This window comes from Tympanuchus pallidicinctus, unplaced genomic scaffold (assembly GCF_026119805.1).
Source record: "Tympanuchus pallidicinctus isolate F22 unplaced genomic scaffold, pur_lepc_1.0 scaffold19, whole genome shotgun sequence".
Lineage (NCBI taxonomy): Eukaryota > Metazoa > Chordata > Aves > Galliformes > Phasianidae > Tympanuchus > Tympanuchus pallidicinctus.
In genome coordinates, this window is record NW_026294710.1 from 11373326 (window position 1) to 11394509 (window position 21184).

Here is a 21184-nt window from a genome sequence, read left to right on the forward strand (position 1 = left end):
GCCTCTAGAAACTGGTTTGGCCTCTACAAAACATGGCTCTAAAATAAGGCAGTGAGGCTCATACACCATGCCTCCCACTCTGCAAGCTTGATGTGATAGCACTGATTCTCCTGGTGAGAGAAACAGCAGTGCCCTAAGGGGTCATCCTGCAAGGTCCCCACAGGAATATGGCTTTAATGACTCTCCCTGTCAAATAACAATTGGATCTGATTTAATTTCAGGTTCATAAGGAAAGAAAAAAGAAAATCCACACTACTCTGCTATAGAAATGGCTCATTCTCAGGCACAGGGAAGCATTTATTCAACCAACGAGCACTAACACCTCTGTGGAAACAAGAAACCATTTCCACGCGTGCACCATGACCAGGGAACTGGGCGCAGTGTGGACAAGCAAGCTGATACAAGGTGCTTTTAACTCATCTCACAGAGCTGCCCCCCAAACTGCATTTTTGGTTTTTAAACTTTTAAAAAATCTTGTGTGGAAAATAGTAAAAAGGACCAAGAACCACCTGGAGTAACAGACATCAGCTTTCACCCTTAGGTATGCCCCTACATTACAAAATTGCTTTACCATTACAGAACTCATTCCATTCTTTTTCCCTGTTTTGGAGAATTGAGTCCTAAGGATCTGGCTTTTGTTCTTCACAGGAAGAAGGCAACCAACATGACTGACTGCAGGAGTAGTCTGTCCACTGAAAATTTAGATAAATGTGTTGGTAAGAATGTCTTCCTGCTGTTGGTGGTGCAGGGTTCCAATGCCAACTGCTGGGGCTGGTAAAGGAGGTCTACTCACAAGACGGAGCTGAAATGAGAGCCAGGAAGAAGTGATTAATGAAGCACAAATGTAGACCCACATCTTGACTCTGGTTCTCTGATTCCATGGTGATCCCTAACTATGCAGTTCCAGTTGGAAATACTACAGGAAGTTATCCTCCATTTCCTGAAGACTTCAGTTCCAAGAACATCATAGTGCATGATCTGCCACAGCAAACAGCAGCTTCAGATTCTCTTCCTATTCGCTGTAGCACCTTAAATATGTTGTTTTCTACCTGCAATCTTTCATTATCCTGTCTGTTTAGACTAAACACCTGCTAAGAGAAAGCTCCAGGCTTGTTCATTGCTAGTAAAGAGCTCTAAAAAAGCTAAGAAATTAGAACATGCAGTTCAGACATTAGGACTAATTTTATGTCTAAGCATCACAGAATTTTGTAGTCAATAGCTTCAAACTCCACTTTATAGCCTAGAGCATCTTACCTTAATTCCCAGCTGCTTTTCAAACCGTGGTGACACAAAAGACCAAGGACCCATATTCTGTGGCTCTTCCTGACTCCAAATGAAGACTAAAGAAAGGATAAGGGTACATTACTAGTGGTAAACATTTTATATCATCCCACTCTAGCAACATTAAATGTATAGGGATATATAGGGGGAAGAACAAAGAAGACAACACCACTTCAGCTCTTCACCCCAGAAGGCAAGCAACAGATTGCAAAGAGGTAAAAATTTGCATACCTTTGGCACGACTGTATCTGCTCAGCTCTTGCTGCAGAGCTTCCAGTGGGAAAGGACACAGTTCTTCAAGTCTTAAAATAGCTATGTTGTGTTGCTTTTCTCCTACTGTCTCTCTTTGCTTCACCAGAGCATAGTAATGCTTACCAGAACAGAACACCACATGGGTGACACTAAAGAAAAATAAGAGTGTTTCCAAGTTTAGTGATTTGCAGAAACTTTATGCAGAACAGTTTCACACCTTTAACAAAAACAACCAGCCAAACTTTAAAGACAATTTAACTGAAGAAAGTTACTACCCTAAACCATATTTTCTCCTTTGCTTTCCCTTAACTCCCACTCTCATCCAACAGCTGACAAACAAATGCCTGGGCACAATAGGCCAGCACCCAAAAGTCTTGTTTCTTCAGCTTTAGTTTTGCCTGAAAATTAAAAACCTAGTCAAAGCTAGCCATCTGTAGAGATGAACCTCAGAGGACAATTCTCTTCCAGACCTAAGAGGAACCACTGTTAGAAGATACGCAGTAGTTTCCAGCAGTCAGAGAGGTCTTACTTGCCTAAGCTTGCTAGACAAAGGTAGCAAGAGAAACCCTACACTTTGTGCCTCCCTGTTCCACTTACAAAACCAAGGTGCTATGATACAGCTAGCTTTGTCAATGTGGGCCAGAATGGAAACATCTGAGATGCTGACAGACTTGAGTACTACTAGGACAGGGACTAAGTAAGAAGGAGAGAAAAATTAAAAGGCTAGAACTGCTTTTTATGAACAGGACTCTCTAAAATAGTATCTAAAGGGAAGAAGACAATACACACACGAAGATTTGTTATTGCCCTAATTTCATTTCATCAGCTCAAGCGTCTCAACAAAACAGAACAAAATTCTGCAGCCCTTCAGATAACAGCTGCTTCCAATGAAGTTAACTAATGGGCATGATTCACTAATCCATCAGATTAGCAATAGGATAACAGACTGCCTTTGGAGGCAAGGGCTATTATGCTGGCAGTTAGCTTTACTACCAACATGAAAGCAGAGGAAAAAGAGAGAAACAAGTAAAACCTTAAGTCACCCATCAGGCAGGTATTTCGCCTACCCCAACAATTACTTCTTTATCACCTTGAACCTGAGCTGCTGGTAGGTAGCAGAAAGGGACAGGACTTCCTTTCTGAGCTTTTCTTGTAAGAAAGTAGAGCTACCTTCTAGGATCTACTGAGGAGTCACCGATGACAGGTTTGAATGTTGTTCTCGGAGCCATTTCTTCAAAACTTGATACAGCAGCCTAAATGGGGAAGAGTTGAAAGTTACCGAATCTGGCTGCCTTTTATCTCAGTCAAAGCTGGGGAGATGACTGAGAGACAAGGTTTTGTTAAATACTAAAGGTGCAGTTTTCCCTCTTCCCCCCATTTCCACTCCCAGAGAAGACAGACAGAATGGTAACATTCTAAAGAACTCTACTGGACCAAGAATCAAGCCTACTTTGGGCTCACATGCACCCATCTTTAACCCTCAACAAAACCCCATTGATTTGACCTAAAATGAGCAGAGAACACAGAGGAAAACAAAGAGAAAGGTTACAAGAACACAGAAGAGGAGGGGAAAAAAAAAAAAAAAAAAAGGAAGATGAAGTTTTCCAGCTTACAGGGAGCCTGAGTAACACTTTTGGAGAAGCAACAATGAGAGGTTTCCTAAAGTTTCGGACCATTTGCCTCCGGAGTAAATGGAAATACTGTGCTGGGGTGGTGGGATGCACAACTGACATGTTCACTCGGTCCCCATCAACTCCTTCCTCTGAGCTGTCACACATCTGAGGGGAACACAGCAGTATTTTGTCAAGAAGGAAGCAGTAATACAAATGTGCAAGTGTCCAGACACATAAGGCACTTCACACTAGTGTAAGAACAGAAGAGCAAATATCCCAATTAAAACACTGATTGCTAGGGAAGAGCAATTTCAGAGAAACTGCTTTAGCATTTACACAGTACCACTACATCTGAACTGCCTCCTTTAACTACTCCGTAACCAAGGCATGGCAGTTCTAACAACTGAAGGTCACGACCATTCCACCAGAATGAAGCACCACTAAGCTGCAAATTTTTCCCTAAATCATTACTCAGCCAAGAAGGCTTTCATTTTCTTACTACAATCACGACACTATAGTGGACATCTTTTCTTTGTGCCACCAATTTCCTTACTGTTACTTTAAGTGCCCAGCATTCTGCTCTATGCATACTGGGAACATCTGTGAGTGGCTTGCAGAAGAGGGTGGCTGCCTGTTTCCAAAGCCAACCCCAAAATGCTTTATGTAAGAAGTTCCATTAGAGGCCTGCTGTTTGCTACTGGACTCATTCTGTGGTACAGTGACACTGCTGAAGAGTGGCAATTGGGAAGGAAACAGCAGGCAGTACTGAAGCACATGAGCAGAGGGCATGAGGCTTTCACAAACACTATGAAATTCTACACTGCATTCACATTACCCCACACTCACTTGAGACCTAATGGGAACAACAAGCATTTATTACGAAGTTCAGTCAGAGTCTTGCGCTAGAGCTGTTGTAACATTTAAAGCAAAACTGCTTCCTCACCACTTCCAGATCTGCACCTCCTCATCACAGTTCCCTTAACTTCTCCACTTTCAGACCAGCCCGGTCCTGCTGTATGATCCTGTCTCCAGCTTCTGCTACCACTAGCAGATTCATTGTGAATTTGGCATTTTGCAACAGAACAGCCCAGGACTGGAACATGTGAATCTGAGAGGTGAAGCAGGGTACCTGCAGGAAACGTTCCATCCGGCAGGATGAGTGCTCAGGACCTGCACCATCATAGCCATGGGGAAGAAGAATCACTATCCCACTCTGCAGAAGCCATTTGGCCTCACCTAAAAACACAGAATGAGAAAGAAGGAAAAAAAATATAGGGCTTTATGTTCTGTCGAAATAAGACTTAGCACTTTGCATGAATTACTCAGGAAAATAGAACACAGCTAAGTTTCCACATTGGTAAGTACAGCCCTGAAACATGTAGCTGTATTTAGTGGTGAGATTCATAACTATGAAATGGCACACATAAGATGATCTGAAATTTCTGAAATACTCAAATATCTTTGGGCTTTCAGAGAACTTATGGCATCACATCAAACAGTGAAACTTTTAAAACTCCGTCAGAAACATGACCAAATTATGCAAAAATTCTCTTATCAGCATTGTCTTCCTCATTAACAAGCATTGGCACTGCTAACTCTTCAGTAAGACCTCTAAGCATAATTCACTGCACGTTTTCTGTACACCTTATCATTTAGTCCTGTACAAGAACGAAGCAGGCAGCATCCTGTCAGCCAGCTCTAGCTAATACAGCAATGCTCACAAGAGGATAGCTTCCCAGGCTCAGAGATTATAGTCAAATCCAGAAAGCAATTAATCCTGACCTTAAATACACGTTGAGGATGAGTGGGATATACAAAGCCTCTAACAACTCCCATCTGAAAGAACTGAACACAGAGGCCTAACCAAGGCTAGATACCAACACTGCGGACCCCACACACAAGGAATTCCACTCTAGAAATCAATCTTAGCATTCCCTCACTACGTTCCACCTGTGAAAAGTCTTTTTGCTCTGAGTATTCAGAAAATGTGTTAGTCAAACTGAGATGTTATTTGCAAAGCATTTTTTGTGGGCTTTTTTCTTGTTCTTGTCTTGCACCACGAATTTTAAGAGATACCTCATGAAGGAAAGGTACATCCTAACAAGCTCCCGAATATATGTGCACACACCGTGAATAAGGAGGGAGAAAGGGGAAGAAAGGTTGTTAACACCAACTGTCCGTTTAGAATGACCATCTCCTGCCAAGGATGGGGCCTTTCGTTTTAGATGGAATGCCACAGATCTCATAGGAAGCTGTGATCTCATAGGCAAGCACACAAGGCTTCTTGAGAAAACAGAATTCTTTTCTCAACACATTGCCCTTGTATGGGCAAAGCTGAAGGATTTTCTAATAACACAAATAATTCATTGTAAATACATTAGCTTCTGGTACACTCACCTCCAGAGATGAAAGTGTCAAATATTATCTGGGCTCCATTAAAGAAGTCTCCAAATTGAGCTTCCCAAATTGGCAGTAACTTAGGACTCTCAATACTCATTCCATATTCAAAACCAAGTACAGCTTCCTCAGACAAGGGACTGTTACTCACCTAACAGAAAGGAAATTGTTGGGAGGGACAGGTGAGAAAGATGGGGTTGGAGCTCAATGATCTTTAAGATCCCTTCCAACCTAAGCCATTCTATGACTGCATAACAACCTAAGGTTAAGAACTTTTGGAAGCAGGCACTTTAGTGCTAGGCATTCTGAGGACACACACTCCAAAAGTCACACCTTTTTTGCTTTTGAATGAAGATACCAAGGGAAGAAAAAGAATAGATGATCTCTTAAGGAAAAGCATTATTCCTTGTTAAGGAGGGTAAATAACCATGCACTAGAATTATAAACTTGCTACAGGTCAACTTAAACCAGTAATCTGCCTTTTGCTAGTCTCTCCTTAACCCAGGTAGATTTCAGGCCTCCATATCTGGGGATTGTCAGGCTACATACATACACCTCAGCAGCTTTAAAATACGCTCTCCTTCAGCACAACTTGAGGAATATTGTCTCACGTACCACAGAACCTACCTCTAAGAAACCCTTCTGCTCTGGGGACATGTGATTCAGAGGAATGTAGGTGTCATCTGTTTCTTGGCAAACCAACATCGCATGTCGTTGGCTAAAGGTTCCTCTGCCAACATCTTGTCCACTTAGTCTGATGTTAAATCCTTTCCAATAAGCAAATCATTGCTTTAGTAAATCATACAAGAAAATACACAGAAAAATAAGTCCCCACTTCCAAAGTGTCACTTTTCTTGTTAAGTCCTTCCTTGAATTTCCCCTCTAAATTGCAGAGATGCTCACATCTCATTTCTCCTCCTTCCAGTCAAAAACTATTTTGGAGTGTTTCCGTTTGCTAAAGCAAACTGTAAAACACAGGCATCCTGCATCACACATAAACAGAGATACAAATTTAGACTTGAGAAGAAGGGAAATTAATCATAGCATGAAACACACTACATAAGGTAGGAGTACAGGAGGCTCAAGTGAAGTCCCTCGCTTTGCTCACATGCTCAGCACTAAGCACTGTCTTCTTGACAGGTTGTAAAGAAACAGTAACTCATTGAATACATTTATTATCCAATCTGTAGATAACAGTAACATACAGGATTCATATTTTACCTTCTCTTACTCTCACATAAATTTTCATATGTATTCATCACATCAATCTTTGGACTTAGGAACACCCAAATGTCTAATGTTATACTTCACTGGCATCAAAAGCAAATAATAAAATATTTCTGCTGTCTAGTTACCTCTTACCTTGGCTCAGCAGGGAACCAAATGCTAACGTTTCAGCTGTTGCCCAGTCCAGCTTTTTTCCTTCCTCCATCTTTTGAACTCTTGACTAAACAATTAAACAAGGAAAAAAAATTACTATTTTGCCTTCTCCCATCTGTTTATGCCTTGTAGCATAGATTGAAGTGAACAAAACAAAAAAACCTGCAGAGAGAAGTACTGTTCCTCCTGCAGCCAACTTTGGTTGGTTTGAAATACATGCATTTTTATTTCAGCACATCCTGAAGGAGGCTACTCTGCTGAGCACAAAACCATGTGCAGCCCACATATTCCCTTCCTAGTCAACAAACAGTGCATTGACAGATTAGATCTTAGTCTAAAAATACTAAAAACCTGAGGACAGCAGAAAGAAACTTGGCAAACTTCTGGTACAGTACTGAAAGATTCCAATTGTAAGTAATTTCAGTCTCCAGAATTCCCCTATTCTGAGCTGTAGCTGTGCTGTTCTTGCCTTGGGCTGGGAGGACTTCAGTCTTTTTCAGTATTCAACTCACAGCCTCTCCATAGCTGTTGACCAGACATCAGCCCATGGTCATCACTGATCCAAGTGAAATGTTCACAAAGCCAAACCAATCCAGTTATTGCACAAAATCTTATTACTTATGAAACACAGCAACTCTCAAACTTGTGTACACATTTATATAAAAATACCTAAGCATTGCATTACTAGCTTAACAAACTGCTTTGCTATGTTACAAATTTCCTGATTCATTCTCAAAGTTTAAATGACAGTCATTTATTATACTGACTTATATTCTTTGTATGAACAACAAACTATTTTCTACAGGCTGCTTCTTCAGTGCAGCAAAATATTGCTAAACTAAGAATTAAGTATATGGCTTGATACGGGGGGAGAAGATCTTTTTCTTCAAACCTAGGAGAAAAATGGCATAATCCCAACCTGAAAAAGGGAACAAACTGTTCTTCCTAGAGAAAACTGTGCTATTCTTTAATTGGCAGCCTTGCTGTAAAAGGTCAGATACTTAAGTATCTCTATGCTCTACTGACCTGTGCATACGTCTTTAGAAGATGGCTGTGCATCTGGAGCTCTTCAGGCACTTCTACAGACTTGACTCCAATAAACTGCAGGAGTGGTATTGGCATACCTGTGTCCCAAGTGGTGATTTTAGCAGAAGGTTCAACCAAACCTTTCCAGTGAGCCTGCAGGTTGGTAGGAGGTGGACTATACAAAGTCATGTTGGCAAGATGATCGTTTAGTTTGGAATAGTAGGTCGTCTTTATCTCAGATACTTCAACATCAGTCATGAGCCCAGCAGCTACGAGGTGTTCTGCGTACGTGTCTGGGATGCTCTTACGGGATCTGTCGGGGAGGGAATCAAACCCCACAGACATTAAGCCTGAAAAGTGTCACTTCAGAACAGGGAAATACTACCTTTCTTCCTGGCAGGTAAAATGGAAAGCTAACACAAATGATGACCTAGTGCATAATACTCATTTGGGTCAAATTTTCTTTCCTGACATTTCCAGAATAACAAAAATTCTCTTGAATTCATGCTTTACGTTTGTTTAAAATAGTGCCTATTGCTAGCAACTACAGGTAAAAGTAAGTTAAGAAATCCTCTCATTCAGACAGGCTTTGTGCCATCGTGCATCGTTCTTCAGACAAACTAATGGTGGAATTTCAGGATTAGCTGAGAATTGAGGCAGCCAGTTCCATATAGTTCCACTTAAAACACCAGAATTAACTGGCCAGTATTTTTCTCTAGGGATCAAGATGGAATCTAAATTTATCAAAATGCTTGTGAAGATGAGGCTCCACTGGAACAGGCAAAAAGACAACACATTGTACAGGCTTCCTGCACATTCTCTCACATAACCTACCCTTCCACACAGTAGACAACTTTGCCTTTTGAGCAATCAGGAATTTGAAATCCAAAGGCTGTATGCAAGATTGTTCTCCAAGAGGCATCAAAACGCATATTCAAGAATTGCCACCAGTGGTCGTCTTTATTAACACGCCATCAGACCTTAGCCAGGGGCTGCTGACAGTCTAACTACGCTTAGCATTTGACAGTATGACAAAGGATCTCTAGCAAACAGAGATTTCTGTTCGAGTAGTGGACAATACTGATGAGATGTATAAAAAGCATACTTTGGGTTCTCCCATCAGATGGTGTCACTCTTACCTGATGATTTTGTACATGCTAGGGTTGGTGAAGAATGGCTCATCAAGCTCATTGTGGCCCCACTGCCTGTAGCAGAGCAAGTCTACTATCACATCCCTGCGGAACTGGCGTTGGTACTCAACTGCCAGTCGTGTGGCACGGACAACTTCCTCAGGATCGTCCCCATTGACATGGATAACTGCACATCCAACAATTTTACCTGCCCAGGGATTCACAACAAAGTTAAGGGTAGTCACACTCAACCCCCCTCCAAGGAAAACAGACACAGACATACTCAGCAGAAAACTACAGGCATTGGCGCTCAGCATACTTAACAAATCTACTAAAGATGTTCTTTATGATGATAACTGGAGTAAGGAGTAGGAGACATCCTTGAAAGAAAGTCCAATTGGCTCAAGATGTTGTATTTGTCATAGTTTGAACACAACTTCTTTATCAGTAAATTCCTACTCTCAAGAAGAGAGCAGAAAGTCTTCAGGGAACGAGGAAGAACTACTTGATTGATTCTGTCAAACAAAAACCAAATTTTCTTTCTTTCTTCACTATGAATCATAGACTGGCTTAGGTTGACAGAGACCTTGAAGACCATCTAGTTTGCAAGCACGTATTGCTGGCTCATGTCCAGCTTTGTCCACCAGGACAAAAGGTTTTTGCTTGCTCTGGTCATTTCGCAGGCAAAAAGAGATCTCTCATAAAAGAGAAAACTGTGAAATCCAAATGTTTTAACATATTTTCCTGTATGACGATTTGTGAATTCTGTGAATTTGGACTTAAGTATTCTCAGCAACAGAGTGCTCTTCTGCCCAAATACTGGAAGATAAAGACGGTTCACTCCTGACCAATATCATGTCTCCTCCCTAACAAAATCCTGAAGTCCAGATGGGTAAGACACCCCTAAGTAACTAAATAAGAAGAAAAGAAACACTAAGAATGCAAAAAAAAAGAAGTCATAATAATGACTGTACACAGGCTTAATGAATCTACTTGCCTGGTTTGATGAAGTCATAAGACAAATACCTGACATTAAACCTTACACATATACATTAATATATTTTAAATTCTAGGAAGCATACACAAAGGAACTAGCTGCTATGTCCGTGGTCTGGCCAATTGCAATACATCTGTTTATCATTAAGACAGACCAGTCCAAAGCCAAAGGCTTTCTAAGTTTAAGGTTAGAAGTGGCATGAATCTCATCTTTTAATTAAAAGCTCAACAAGTTCACCTGATAACAAACAAATGAAGGAGAGACTATTGAAGTAAAAAAGACACACTGAAAACACATCTGTTACATACTCCATCACAACACATTTTTAAAAGCTGTCAACAACACAGCAGAAATTAAATTAGTAAGAATTGATGTAAGTCTTGCAAATATTTTACTGTATTCTGTAAAAAATACGACATGATTTTCCTTTGGTAGTTAGTCTTCATCCCAGAATAGATAGGTAAGGGAATTCATTTAGCACTTGAATTTTTGCTAGTAGGAGGCAATAATCAGTAATAATTTGATTTGATATTCTATTATCCAAAGAAATACAGATTAATACAGTTCCCTAGTGTTGATAACATTTGCTATAAAAATCCCACTGCAATAGCAAATGTTCCCACTGGTGTTAAAAAGCCTCCCTTATTCTTTCTGATACATACCAATGTCACTACAGTACAGTGATGATCTTCCTCGCTCTGGAGGAGTGGTGTAGCCCAACTGGTTATTAACAATCAAATGGATGCTCCCACCAACTCTGAAATGTGGTAGATTGGAGAGGGTCAGTGTTTCAGGAACAATCCCCTGCCCAGAGAAAGCACCATCACCATGAACCTGCAGGAAGGAAGAAGGTGGAAGAGTCTTGTTTGAGAGAACACTGGAGGAACAGCAACACTGAGGAAACAGTAACTCGCTATGCAATACCTACTGCTGGGTCCAGTTCTTAACCCCTTTCAGGCTACTTTTTCCACGATTTGCACATGACTGCCTGATCTACTTGGAACAGATCCATAATATCTTAAGTTGACCCACTGGTGCTTTGGTGACTGCAAGTATCATGGCTACAGCAAAGCTGCAGCATTAAGTACCAACTCACTGACCACTGAACAACAGCAAGCCAGTCACCATAGGATTTGCTGCAACTTAAATAGTGGTGAGCCATGACTCATACCTACTCCTATCTTATCACACAGAGACAAGAGCAGACACACTAGGAAAAGAAACTAAAAAAGAGTAAGAACCAATTCCAGACAGCACGAAAAGACTGATTTCAGTAATACCATGATAAAATGACAAAATTCTAAGTCCTACTGTATATTTTTCAACCTTGTTGTTAACTCTTCTCAAAACCTATTTAATTAAAAGAAGACCAGCAGTGGTGGTTTAAAGGGTTTAAAGCAAAAACCCCCAGTGCAAGGTATCAAAATCAAGGAAGGAAGCTGAAAAATTTCTTTGGAAATCTAGAAGCTGGAATAATTGTCTAAAAGCAGGTGCTGTCATATGTGGCACCTAGATGCCTTCTGTTCCCTTCACATTCTTTGTAAAGAGAATCCCAGTTCTTCATATTCTACATTAATTAGTTTTTGTTTGGTATTTTTATATACACCATTTCTGTTCACATGCTGGTCTAGGAAGTCATACAAAGTGCAGCTACAAGTTGCGAGCAAAATACCTGCAGGCAAATAACTTTGTCTCCAGGCTGTGCGGAGCTCTCTGGGGAGTAATCTCCATCGAGCAGAGACTGCTGTCTTCCTCGTGTCTTGCCCACGGCCACTGGATTGATTGCTTCTAAGTGTGAGGGGTTTGGTAGCAAGGTGACATGCACAGGCCTGTGCGAACCAAAGTCAAGATCCACAGAAGATGTCAGGTGGGAGAGAACGTCCCCAATGGCTGCTGAATTCTCTGGAAACTCACTCAAACCACGCATCTTACGGAACATGAGCTGCATGGAAACAAACCTGTTTAAATCTCTTTCCTGATTAATTGACACAATAAAAGAAAAACGTTTCCAGAATTATATGCTCTCCCACTCTTGAGACAGCCAGGATGCCTCAAATAAAAACATATAAACCCATTTCACAGAGTTCTCTTATCAACCTCCCAGGGAAATCCAGCAGAGGTACTGACATGAAGGGAATACACTCTCACAAAGGTGACTTTTTTCACTGCTTCAGCATTCAGAAGACAAACATTTAGTTTACATATTTATTGCAAATAAACCAGACACATAGAAACTTCCAGTAAGACTGTGAATCCCTTACCTCTGGTGGAAGCTGAAGCAAGCCTGTGAGAAGATTAAGTCTTCCACGGTGAGGCATTCCAAGAATGATATCTGTCACACCACTGTATGCACACATCTTAAACAATTCATGGAAGAAGCCCATCATGCTCTCTGCTCCTTCTCCGCCGTATCGCTTCACTGTAGCAAACTTGGTGGCTAAGAAGCGATCAAACTCCTATTAAAAACAGGGGAACTTCAGTACTAAGCAACTTTGAGCAGGAGTCTTCCATTTGTAAACTAGAAACACCATTTACATTTGTAGCTATGTAAGTACAGCCCTTGAAAATCTCAGCCACCCCAACTATCTGAGATCAGAAGCTATGGTGAGTACAAGGCAGTGCCTTTTTCCTCTTACAACGAAAACTGCAGGATTGAGGACCAAGCTGGTTCTACCTAACATGGAAGGAGATGGATACCAAAATTAACAGGAGCAATTTACAAATTCCTTAACAGTTTACCTTTTTTAGTGACAATTAAAAGAATGGTGTTCTTTTACAGCATAAACCTTAGCTATCCTGAGATGCAAAGTGCTAGAGAAACGGTGTTTCACTTCGATGACATTAGACACAATATTTAGTATATAAGTAAAATAATTATTGAGAGAAGGAAAATAAAGGAATCTGTATTTACTTCATTTTCCTTTCACTCCTTCCACTTCACTCACTGCATTCATCAACTCCTAGACAGCTCTCTTAAATGACAAAGTTTTGGAAGCACTGGAAGTGTCTGCAGTGTCTTGCAACTGAAAACTGAAAATAAAAGATGACTGTAATTGAGAAGGGAAGACTGAGCCACAGCCAAAGATCCAATCCAACTGATGAACAACCTTCAGTTGAGAAACACTGAAATCTAAGGAATTACATATAAAACTACTCACACACAGAAGTAGTTTTTTTTTCACATTACTTCAATTCCACACTCTTAAATACAGTTCTGGTCATTCTGAGGGTAACGTGTGATTCTTAAGGTCCTGATTTCACCCTCCTTTCTCAGAAGCAAATTTCTTTAATTGCCAAGAAGGCAATAAAAAAAATGTAAGGTGTGCCATATACTTCCATTTAGTCATTGTTACACATTACATTTAACACTCCTACCACTTGGAAAACTGGAAACAGGGACACCTTTACAGATTCTGCTCTTCTACCCTTCCATTCTTTTTGATAAAGCAGGGAAAGAAGGGGAAAAAAAAAAGAAAGGTTTTTTTTTTTTTTTTCACAGTATAGAAATATTTGAATAAATTGTCTCTACACAGCTTGCACATTCATAAATCTTTCACTTCTTCATTCTATGAACAAAAGTTCTTTTGCTGAAGGGCTACATGGCTAAAACCTCAGTTCAATTCTGTTTTGTTCTCTCAAAACTTCGAGGGATGCAGTGTGCTTCAAAGCTAGTGAAACAGACAGGGATGTGGCTGAGTGAAAAGAAAACAGCACGAAGTGCATGGAAGTATGCCCAACCTTGTGTTCCCAACAGTAACATTTAGTATACAGCATATATAGTTGTCAGATCAGTCACAGAGAATCTCACTTTTTAAGATCCAGTACTCAGGGGTTTGTATGGTCACTGCATCTCCAGAGAGTTTACATGATACAAATATATATCACAAACAATACAGGTTCTGATTTGTTCTAAAAGCTGTTTGAGTTTGGATCTGGCTGGAAATATTCTGCTAGAAATAATTTCCAGACAAATCAATGCAAGTTAAAAAGGTATTGGTAAATGTTTCAAAGAGGTTGCAGGGTAAATTCAGCAACAATCTCCAGTGAAGATTCCTGCATTCGTGTATCACGCTTCTTTGATGAAAAAACCAGCACTTCTCCCTCTCACATGCTGTCAAAGCCTTCAGAATAGTGACTCTTATGTTGCGTGGACCACATCCAGAGCATCAGAAGGTCCACAACAAACTCCAGAATTCAATTAAATTGAGTAATAGTGAAGAAGGTACCTGTGACTCCAACATCAGTTTGCACAAGTGCTTTTTCTCTTCAGTCATAAACGCTTCTTGTTTCAGTTCTTCAAATCTTTTAGTAAACCATTTTCTCTCCTCCAAGGTTGGAAGCTGGCTTGTTTCTATGGAAATATGGCCGCAGTACACATGGTCAAGGTAAGCCAACACATCCTCTACAGAAGCCTCTTCTTTTCCCATGTTGAGAAGCCCTGGTCAGACATAAATGTTATTAGTCACTTGTGGGGAGATAGGTGGAAGCACTAAGAATTAAACCAGCATCCTGCAATTACAATAATATTTTGAGAGTACGAATTCATACCCTTGACGTCCTTACCTTCATTTAAAACTATTTATAACCATACTTCAGTATTGTATTAATGCAATGGTCTCATGCTTATTTGCAAGGCACTCAAAATGTCTTTTGGAAAGACTTTAATGCGAATGACACCAAGTCACTGCTTTTGTGTGCAGCACTCATTTTGAGGCTCAGAGAAACGAGCTCCAACCCCATGGGCATCAGAAGTTAGTAAGCACTTGTTCTGTAGATAGATAAGATATAGAGCACTGAGAGACACGTTTATTCAAGGCTACAGTGAGAGACAAAAATCCAGTGCCACAGCAGCTTTATCACAATGTCAAAAATTACACTGCATCATAGAATGTTACAGCAACACAAGAAATTAATGTATAACCTCAGTAGATTTAAGTACAACTAAAAACGTTCATGGTATCCTAAGATGTGAGAAGGTATCCATTCATTACGCGATGATCTGCACAACAAACATGTAAGTAGGCTGAGGTTAATGATTTTCCATCCAACAATACATTACTGATTGAATCTCCTCTAAATATCTGTCTCCTCTGCAGAGGACACAGCCTCCTAATAAATCATCCATGACAAAAACTTGCTGTGATAGGGTAGCATTTACCTGTGGTAATGAGAGGCCCTTGAAGAACTTCAGTCAACTCTCGGATTTCAGGTACCACATTCATAACAGCTTGCCCAGCAAACAGTGGATTTATTTTGGCTGCTTTGTGTCCATGTTCGGAGTACGCAGTTATTAAACGAGCAAGGGCATGATCAACTAAACACAAAAAGAAAGCAGAATATTGCACATGCTCACATTTAATGCGTTTACAGCACCAACACATGAGTTTTCAGTCTGATAATCTTCTAGGTTCTGGCTGCAAAGATGTTTTTCACCTTCATCATCTTGCTAGAGCTCCTATAGTCAGACTGCTATATTTTGTTACTAGTGGAATTTTCAAGCAAGATTTCATGGAATCATGAGTTGGAAGAGATTTTTCAAGGCCATCTGGACCAACTTCCCCGCAACAAACAGGGACACCTAACTATATCAGGTTGCTCAGCACCCCAGGCCAGCCTGACCTTGAGTGTCTCCAGGGATGGGGCATCCACACCCCTCTGGGCAACCCATTCCAGCATTTCACTGCCCTTACTGTAAAAAACTTCTTCCATACATCCAATCTAAATCTCCCCTCTTCAGTTCAAAGCCATTTCATTGTACTGTCACAACAGTGAGTACTGAAGAGTTTGTTGCCGTCCTTACATTCCCCCATTATTACATTCCCAAATACTGAAAGGCTACTCTCAAGACTCACTGGTGCCTTCTCCAGGCAGAACAGTCCCAGCTCTCTCAGCCTGTCCTCACAGGGAAGGTGTTCCATCATTTTTTTGGCCCTCCTCTGGGCACACTACAACAGGTCCATGTCTCCCCATGATTCCCCTGCTAGCCTGTATATGTACATAAAGCTACCTTGTTTTACTTTGAATCTCACTACAGTGATGAGTACACCCAACTGAAGAATGGCAAGGTACTGGTGTGCAAAGTCCTATTTCCATAGCCAACTAACCATGCTTCCTGCACTTGCCTGCTCCTTGCTGGGATGTCAGGCAGATAGGGTCTTGCTAAAAACAAACAAACAAAATCCCTCTTTCTGCAGGAGCGAGATAAACTGTAAACCAGAAGATATATTGCAAGCAGAACCTGCTATAGATGAATAATATGGAAAAATTTATAATGTGTTTTTCCTCTACACTCTTCGCAAGAAAACCATTTAACAGCAGATTACAAAATGTAACAAAAACATTACACCTACATACACCTTAACAAGGTACAAATCACAGAGGAGGGGAATCAACTCTTCGAAAGGGTAGATAACTGCAGGACAAGGACAAGGGGAAATGGTTTTAAGTTGAGGGAGGGAAGATTTAGGTTGGATGTTAGGGGGAAGTTCTTTACAGAGAGTGGTGAGGTGCTGGAACAGGCTGCCCAGAGAGGCTGTGGATGCCAGCCCATGGAGGTGTTCAAGGCCAGGTTGGATGGGGCCCTGGGCAGCCTGGTCTGGTATTAAAAGGGGAGGTTGGTGGCCTTGTCTATGGCAGGCAGGTTGGAGATTCCTGATCCTTGAGGTCCCTTCCAACCCTGTGATTCTGTGATCTCATTAGCTGTTAATGTGAGGACAACACTCCTATAACGGTTCTCATAAAATGGCTTATGTTGGGAGAGCCCTCAGAGCCACTTAGCTCCAATCCCTGCTATAGGCTGAGTTTCCCCACCAGCCCAGGCTGCCCAGTGCCCATGAAGCCTGGCTGTGAGCACCTCCAGGGAGGGGAACCCACACTTCTCTGGGCAGCTGTGCCTCGCTTCTGAAGGTAAAGAATGATTCCCTATCACCTAACCTAAGTCTCCCCTCTTTAGTTTGAAGCCAATCCCCTTGTCCTGTCACTGTCTGCCCGCGTACAGCGTTGCTCCCCCTGCTGCTTGCCATCTCCCTATCTCCCTTCAAGCACTGCAGGGCCGCAGTGTGGTCTCCCCGGAGCCATCTCCAAGTTCAGCTCCCTCAACCTTTCTTCAAAACTTCAAGTCTTCTGCTTGGAATTGTTTTTTGTTGTCCCGCCCCCCTCCTCCCCCCGGTAAAAATGACCTAAAATCCCAACCGTCATTGCTACAGAAGAGAATTACCTGTACTTAGTTAATTCTAGCACAACTCTATGTATGCATACAGAACAGACGTAAAATAGAGCACGACCGTCGCCACGCTCCGTCTCCGTCACAGCCGCGCTCCCTCCAGGCGCTCCGCAGCCGCGCTGCCCCAGAGCCGCCGACCGCCGCTCGTCCCCCGCCCTCCCCTCAGCCCGGCGCCGCGTCAGGCTGTGCGTTGGCGGACCCGACCTGCTTTGCCGCTCTCCCCAGCGCCGCGCGGCTCCGCCGAGCTCTCTCCTACCGCTTTGCGCGGCTTGTAGCCGTACACCCCCCGCTCCGTACGGTACCAGCGCCGGGAGCCTGCCCGCCACGGCCATCTCCACACAGCACAGCGCGCGACGCTCGCCGCCATGGCCGCCGCGCTGCCCGCCGCCAACCGCCGGCCTCGACGCCGCCGCCGCCCCCGGCCGGGGAGGGGCGGTGCGGCTGAGCGGGAGCGTGTAGGACGTGCTGCTCTGCGACCGGCTTTAATATCCCGAATGTTTTCTGCCTTCAGTCTGCTGTATGCGATGGAGGACGGATACGTTCTCACGTAATTGACCAGAAAAAGGGTTTGAAGTGGAAAATTTTATCAGAAATACAGTAGGAACAGAGAGGTGATCGTCCCTGTGTACTGAGCACTGGTGAGGCTGCACCTCAGTACTGCGTGTTCAGTTTTGGGTCCCTCACTGCAAGAAAGACATTGAGGAACTGGAGTGTGTCCAGAGAAGGGCAACGAAGGGCCTGGAGCACAGGGCTTAAGGGGAGCAGCTGAGGGAACTGGGACTGTTCATCTGGAGAAAAGGAGCCCTTAGCGCTCTCTACAAGTGCCTGAAAGGAGGTTGTGGTGAGGCGGGGCTTGGCCTCTTCTACCAGGCAACAGCGATTGGATGAGAGGTAATGGCCACAAGTTGCACCAGGGGAGGTTCGGGTTGGATATGAGGAACAATTTCTTCTCAGAAAGAGCAGTGAGGCATTGGCACAGGCTGCCCAGGGGTGTGATGGAGTCACCATCCCTGGAGGTGTTCAGAAACAGGACAGATGCGGCACTAAGGGCCATAGTTAGTGGGATGGTGGGGGTCGGTTGATGGTTGGACTGGATGATCTTAGTGGTCTCTTCCAACCTTAATGATTCCATAATTCTATGATTCTTTAGGTGATTTCAGAAGTATATCCCAGCATCTTGGAATTTCTTATTAAAGTGCTGCGAGAAGTTCAGTATCAAAGTTTAACCCTGTGTATTTGTTGCACTGGATTGTGGTTGGACACAACCCCATCCTGGAAAACCTACCAAAAATGCACGAGTTAGAATTGAGGATTTAACAAAACATAACATCTTTGCGTAACCTTTGTGTGAATGCAGTAGCACTGGCTTGGTTGTGCCTATTAAAAGTAGGTAAATCATAGAATCATTAAGGTTGGAAGAGGCCTCTGAGAGCATCCAGTCCAACCATCCAACCGCCACCAATACTATGTACTAAACTATGTTCCTCAGAGCCACATCTACACATTTCTTGAATCTGTTGATTGCGTTTGCAACAGGTAAATAAAAGAGCATTTATTTCTTCAAATCAAACAGTTGCTACGTGCTGTTGGAACAGGAGGAACTGGATTTTGCAACTAAATCAGTTGTGACGCTGTTGTTGGCTGAGGATGTGAGGATGTTAGGTACTAATATTTCCTGAAGAGGAGCTGCTGGTGTTCCCTGAGGTTGGGCTTACGCAGACCTATAAAAGCCCATCTCAAAGGGCAAAATAGGGAGTGAGTTTTAAAGCAAAGAAAGCAAAAAAAAAAAAAAAAAAAAAAAAGCTGCAATAAAAGGACAGTTGACACGTGGCCAACAGAGTAAGGCGTAGTAGGAATTTGGCTTTGAGTATTGATTTTTAATGTATGCTAAAGGAAATTTCAAAATAATGTTGTTACATTGCATGATTCTGTAGAGGCAGAAAAGGTCGGCATAGTTAAATATTTCTATTCCTTGCAGAGGGAAAAGCACAGATGTTGCAGAAAGATTATGAAATACTTTTCCACAGTTGTTAGGTAATTATCAGCCAAATAGCAGGTATCAATATGGTTTTGTTTAAAGCTGATAGAGAGAGAGCTAGTTGAGTATTTCTCAATTATTCATATGAATAGGTCTGAACATTAAAATTTTCAAGTTATAAAGGACTACAATGAGGTGGTTCAGCCACACAATGTGGGTCCCAGAAGAGTAAGAAAATATTTCTATATAAGAATTCCCTTCCTACTTTAATGAAGTCTAAGTGTGGGTTTATGGAATACATGTCAAGTGAAGATGTTGAATTTTGTGATGTTCTCAGACTCACAGACTTGTACAATGGCTTACATTGGAAAGGACCTCAAAGCCCTGGACTGACTGCCCCTCACAAGCTCAGGTTGCCAAGGGCCTCATCTCACCTGGCCTGCAGCACCTCCAGGGAGGGGGCACCCACAGCTTCTCTGGGCAGCTGTGCCAGTGCCTCACCAGCCTCTGAATAAAGAAGTTCTTCCTAACACTGAACCTAAATCTCCCCTCTTTTAGTTTAAAGCCATTCCCTTTTGTCCTATCACTATCTGCCCATGTAAAAAGTTGCTCTTCCTCCTGCTTATAAGCTCCCTTCAATTACTTTTTTTTTTTTTGTGATTGAAAATTCAGTTCCTAAAGATGTGAAGTGTTTTGCAGAATTTGCCAGCATAACCATCTTGTCTAGAATGCAATTACATGTGGCAAAACTCTTGCTGTAGCTGTATCTATGTCAATTAAAGAAAGATTTATTGACCTTGGATCATGTCTTGAGCGTGAGAAAGTGTTACCCTTACCAGCAGAAACACCACTGCTAAGTTCACATGCTCTGGCTCCCCAAGGGAAATCTCCTGGCCTGACTCTTCCAGCAGAGGCTGAGTGGCTGTTGTAGAAGATACTCCTGTATTAATTCTGCTCTACTTGATATCATAGCTAAATAATAAAGTTCAAAAATGGAGGTGTATATGCTAAATAATATAGAACTAAATACCTAGCGGTTCTAAACTTGCCATATTTTAAATTGAAAATCAGCAGTGGCTGGGTGTATTTCTAAAGGGATTGTAATCCATGCCACTTCAGCAGTCCTACCAAACCCCAAAATCTTCCCACAGTGTCCTGACAAGATTTGTCAGCTAGAGATAAGTGGTGAAGAAAGGCTGTTTGGCTATGAATGTGACACTGGATTGGATGCAAGTAAATGTCATTTATTTGAACAGGATCAGACCTAAATTTGAAAAACAACTTGAAAAAATACGTGCACTAGAATGTAGACCCTCTCCAGGAAACAGTGATTATAAATAATTTCTGAAAATCATAGGAATAAAACAGATGGGTCTAAAAAAGTTAGAAGACTATCAGCTCACTTGGCAAAAAAGATTATTTTCCCAATTTGGCTACAAGACAAATTCTGTATACACCTACAGATTGTACATTAGGCCAGTATTTGGCATGCTATGGCTGTCTGAATAGTGTGTGTGTTTGGTGCCAGTAATTGAGGAAACATATTGAAAAAATTGGGAAGAATTTCAGAGCATTTTATTCATGCTAGAAAAGGTAGCAACGGCATTTTACAAAAGAAAATAGACCAACATTTATTGATATAATACTGCTGAAAGTGAGATGTAAAGCTCATATAAAGCAAAGATTGCCTTATTAAACCACAAGAAAAAGGAATAATTGCAAGGCATCCACTGACAGGTTACATGACTGGTGTCCTTGGAGAATAAAGCACTAATATGTACATGTCCTCCCCACTTAGCCCCTCTTTTTCTTACATGGATCTTCTCCGTTCTGACAAAACAGTTTAAGCAACCTGGTAACTTGACGCATTTTGGGAAGTGACACCTTTGTGTAGCGAGCACACTCGAA

General features: G+C 41.9%; 1 protein-coding gene across 1 annotated transcript; it reads right to left on the reverse strand.

Annotated features, from left to right (window-relative positions):
* Window positions 1–276: 276 nt before the first annotated feature.
* Window positions 277–17704, reverse strand: DHTKD1 (dehydrogenase E1 and transketolase domain containing 1). The gene is made up of 17 exons (XM_052681197.1): window positions 17503–17704; window positions 15235–15390; window positions 14303–14514; window positions 12338–12532; window positions 11749–12018; window positions 10739–10910; window positions 9089–9287; window positions 7950–8262; window positions 6906–6990; window positions 6171–6310; window positions 5544–5694; window positions 4276–4382; window positions 3147–3311; window positions 2704–2786; window positions 1513–1682; window positions 1255–1340; window positions 277–802 (listed from the first exon to the last, which is right to left on the reverse strand). The coding sequence occupies exons 1-17, from the start codon at window positions 17663–17665 to the stop codon at window positions 701–703; spliced, it is 2769 nt and encodes a 922-aa protein (XP_052537157.1). The 5' UTR covers window positions 17666–17704; the 3' UTR covers window positions 277–700.
* Between the last annotated feature and the right edge of the window lie 3480 nt (window positions 17705–21184).

Excerpts from the sequence above, each read along its gene's own strand:
- DHTKD1 (XM_052681197.1), bottom strand. The coding sequence starts at position 17,665 with ATGGCGGCGAGCGTCGCGCGCTGTGCTGTGTGGAGATGGCCGTGGCGG. Across the intron at positions 6,311-6,905 it reads TGGTTCCCTGCTGAGCCAAG|GATTTAACATCAGACTAAGT; the intron begins GTAAGAGGTAAC and ends CTTATTGGAAAG. Across the intron at positions 803-1,254 it reads AAAAGCAGCTGGGAATTAAG|CTCCGTCTTGTGAGTAGACC; the intron begins GTAAGATGCTCT and ends CTCTCATTTCAG.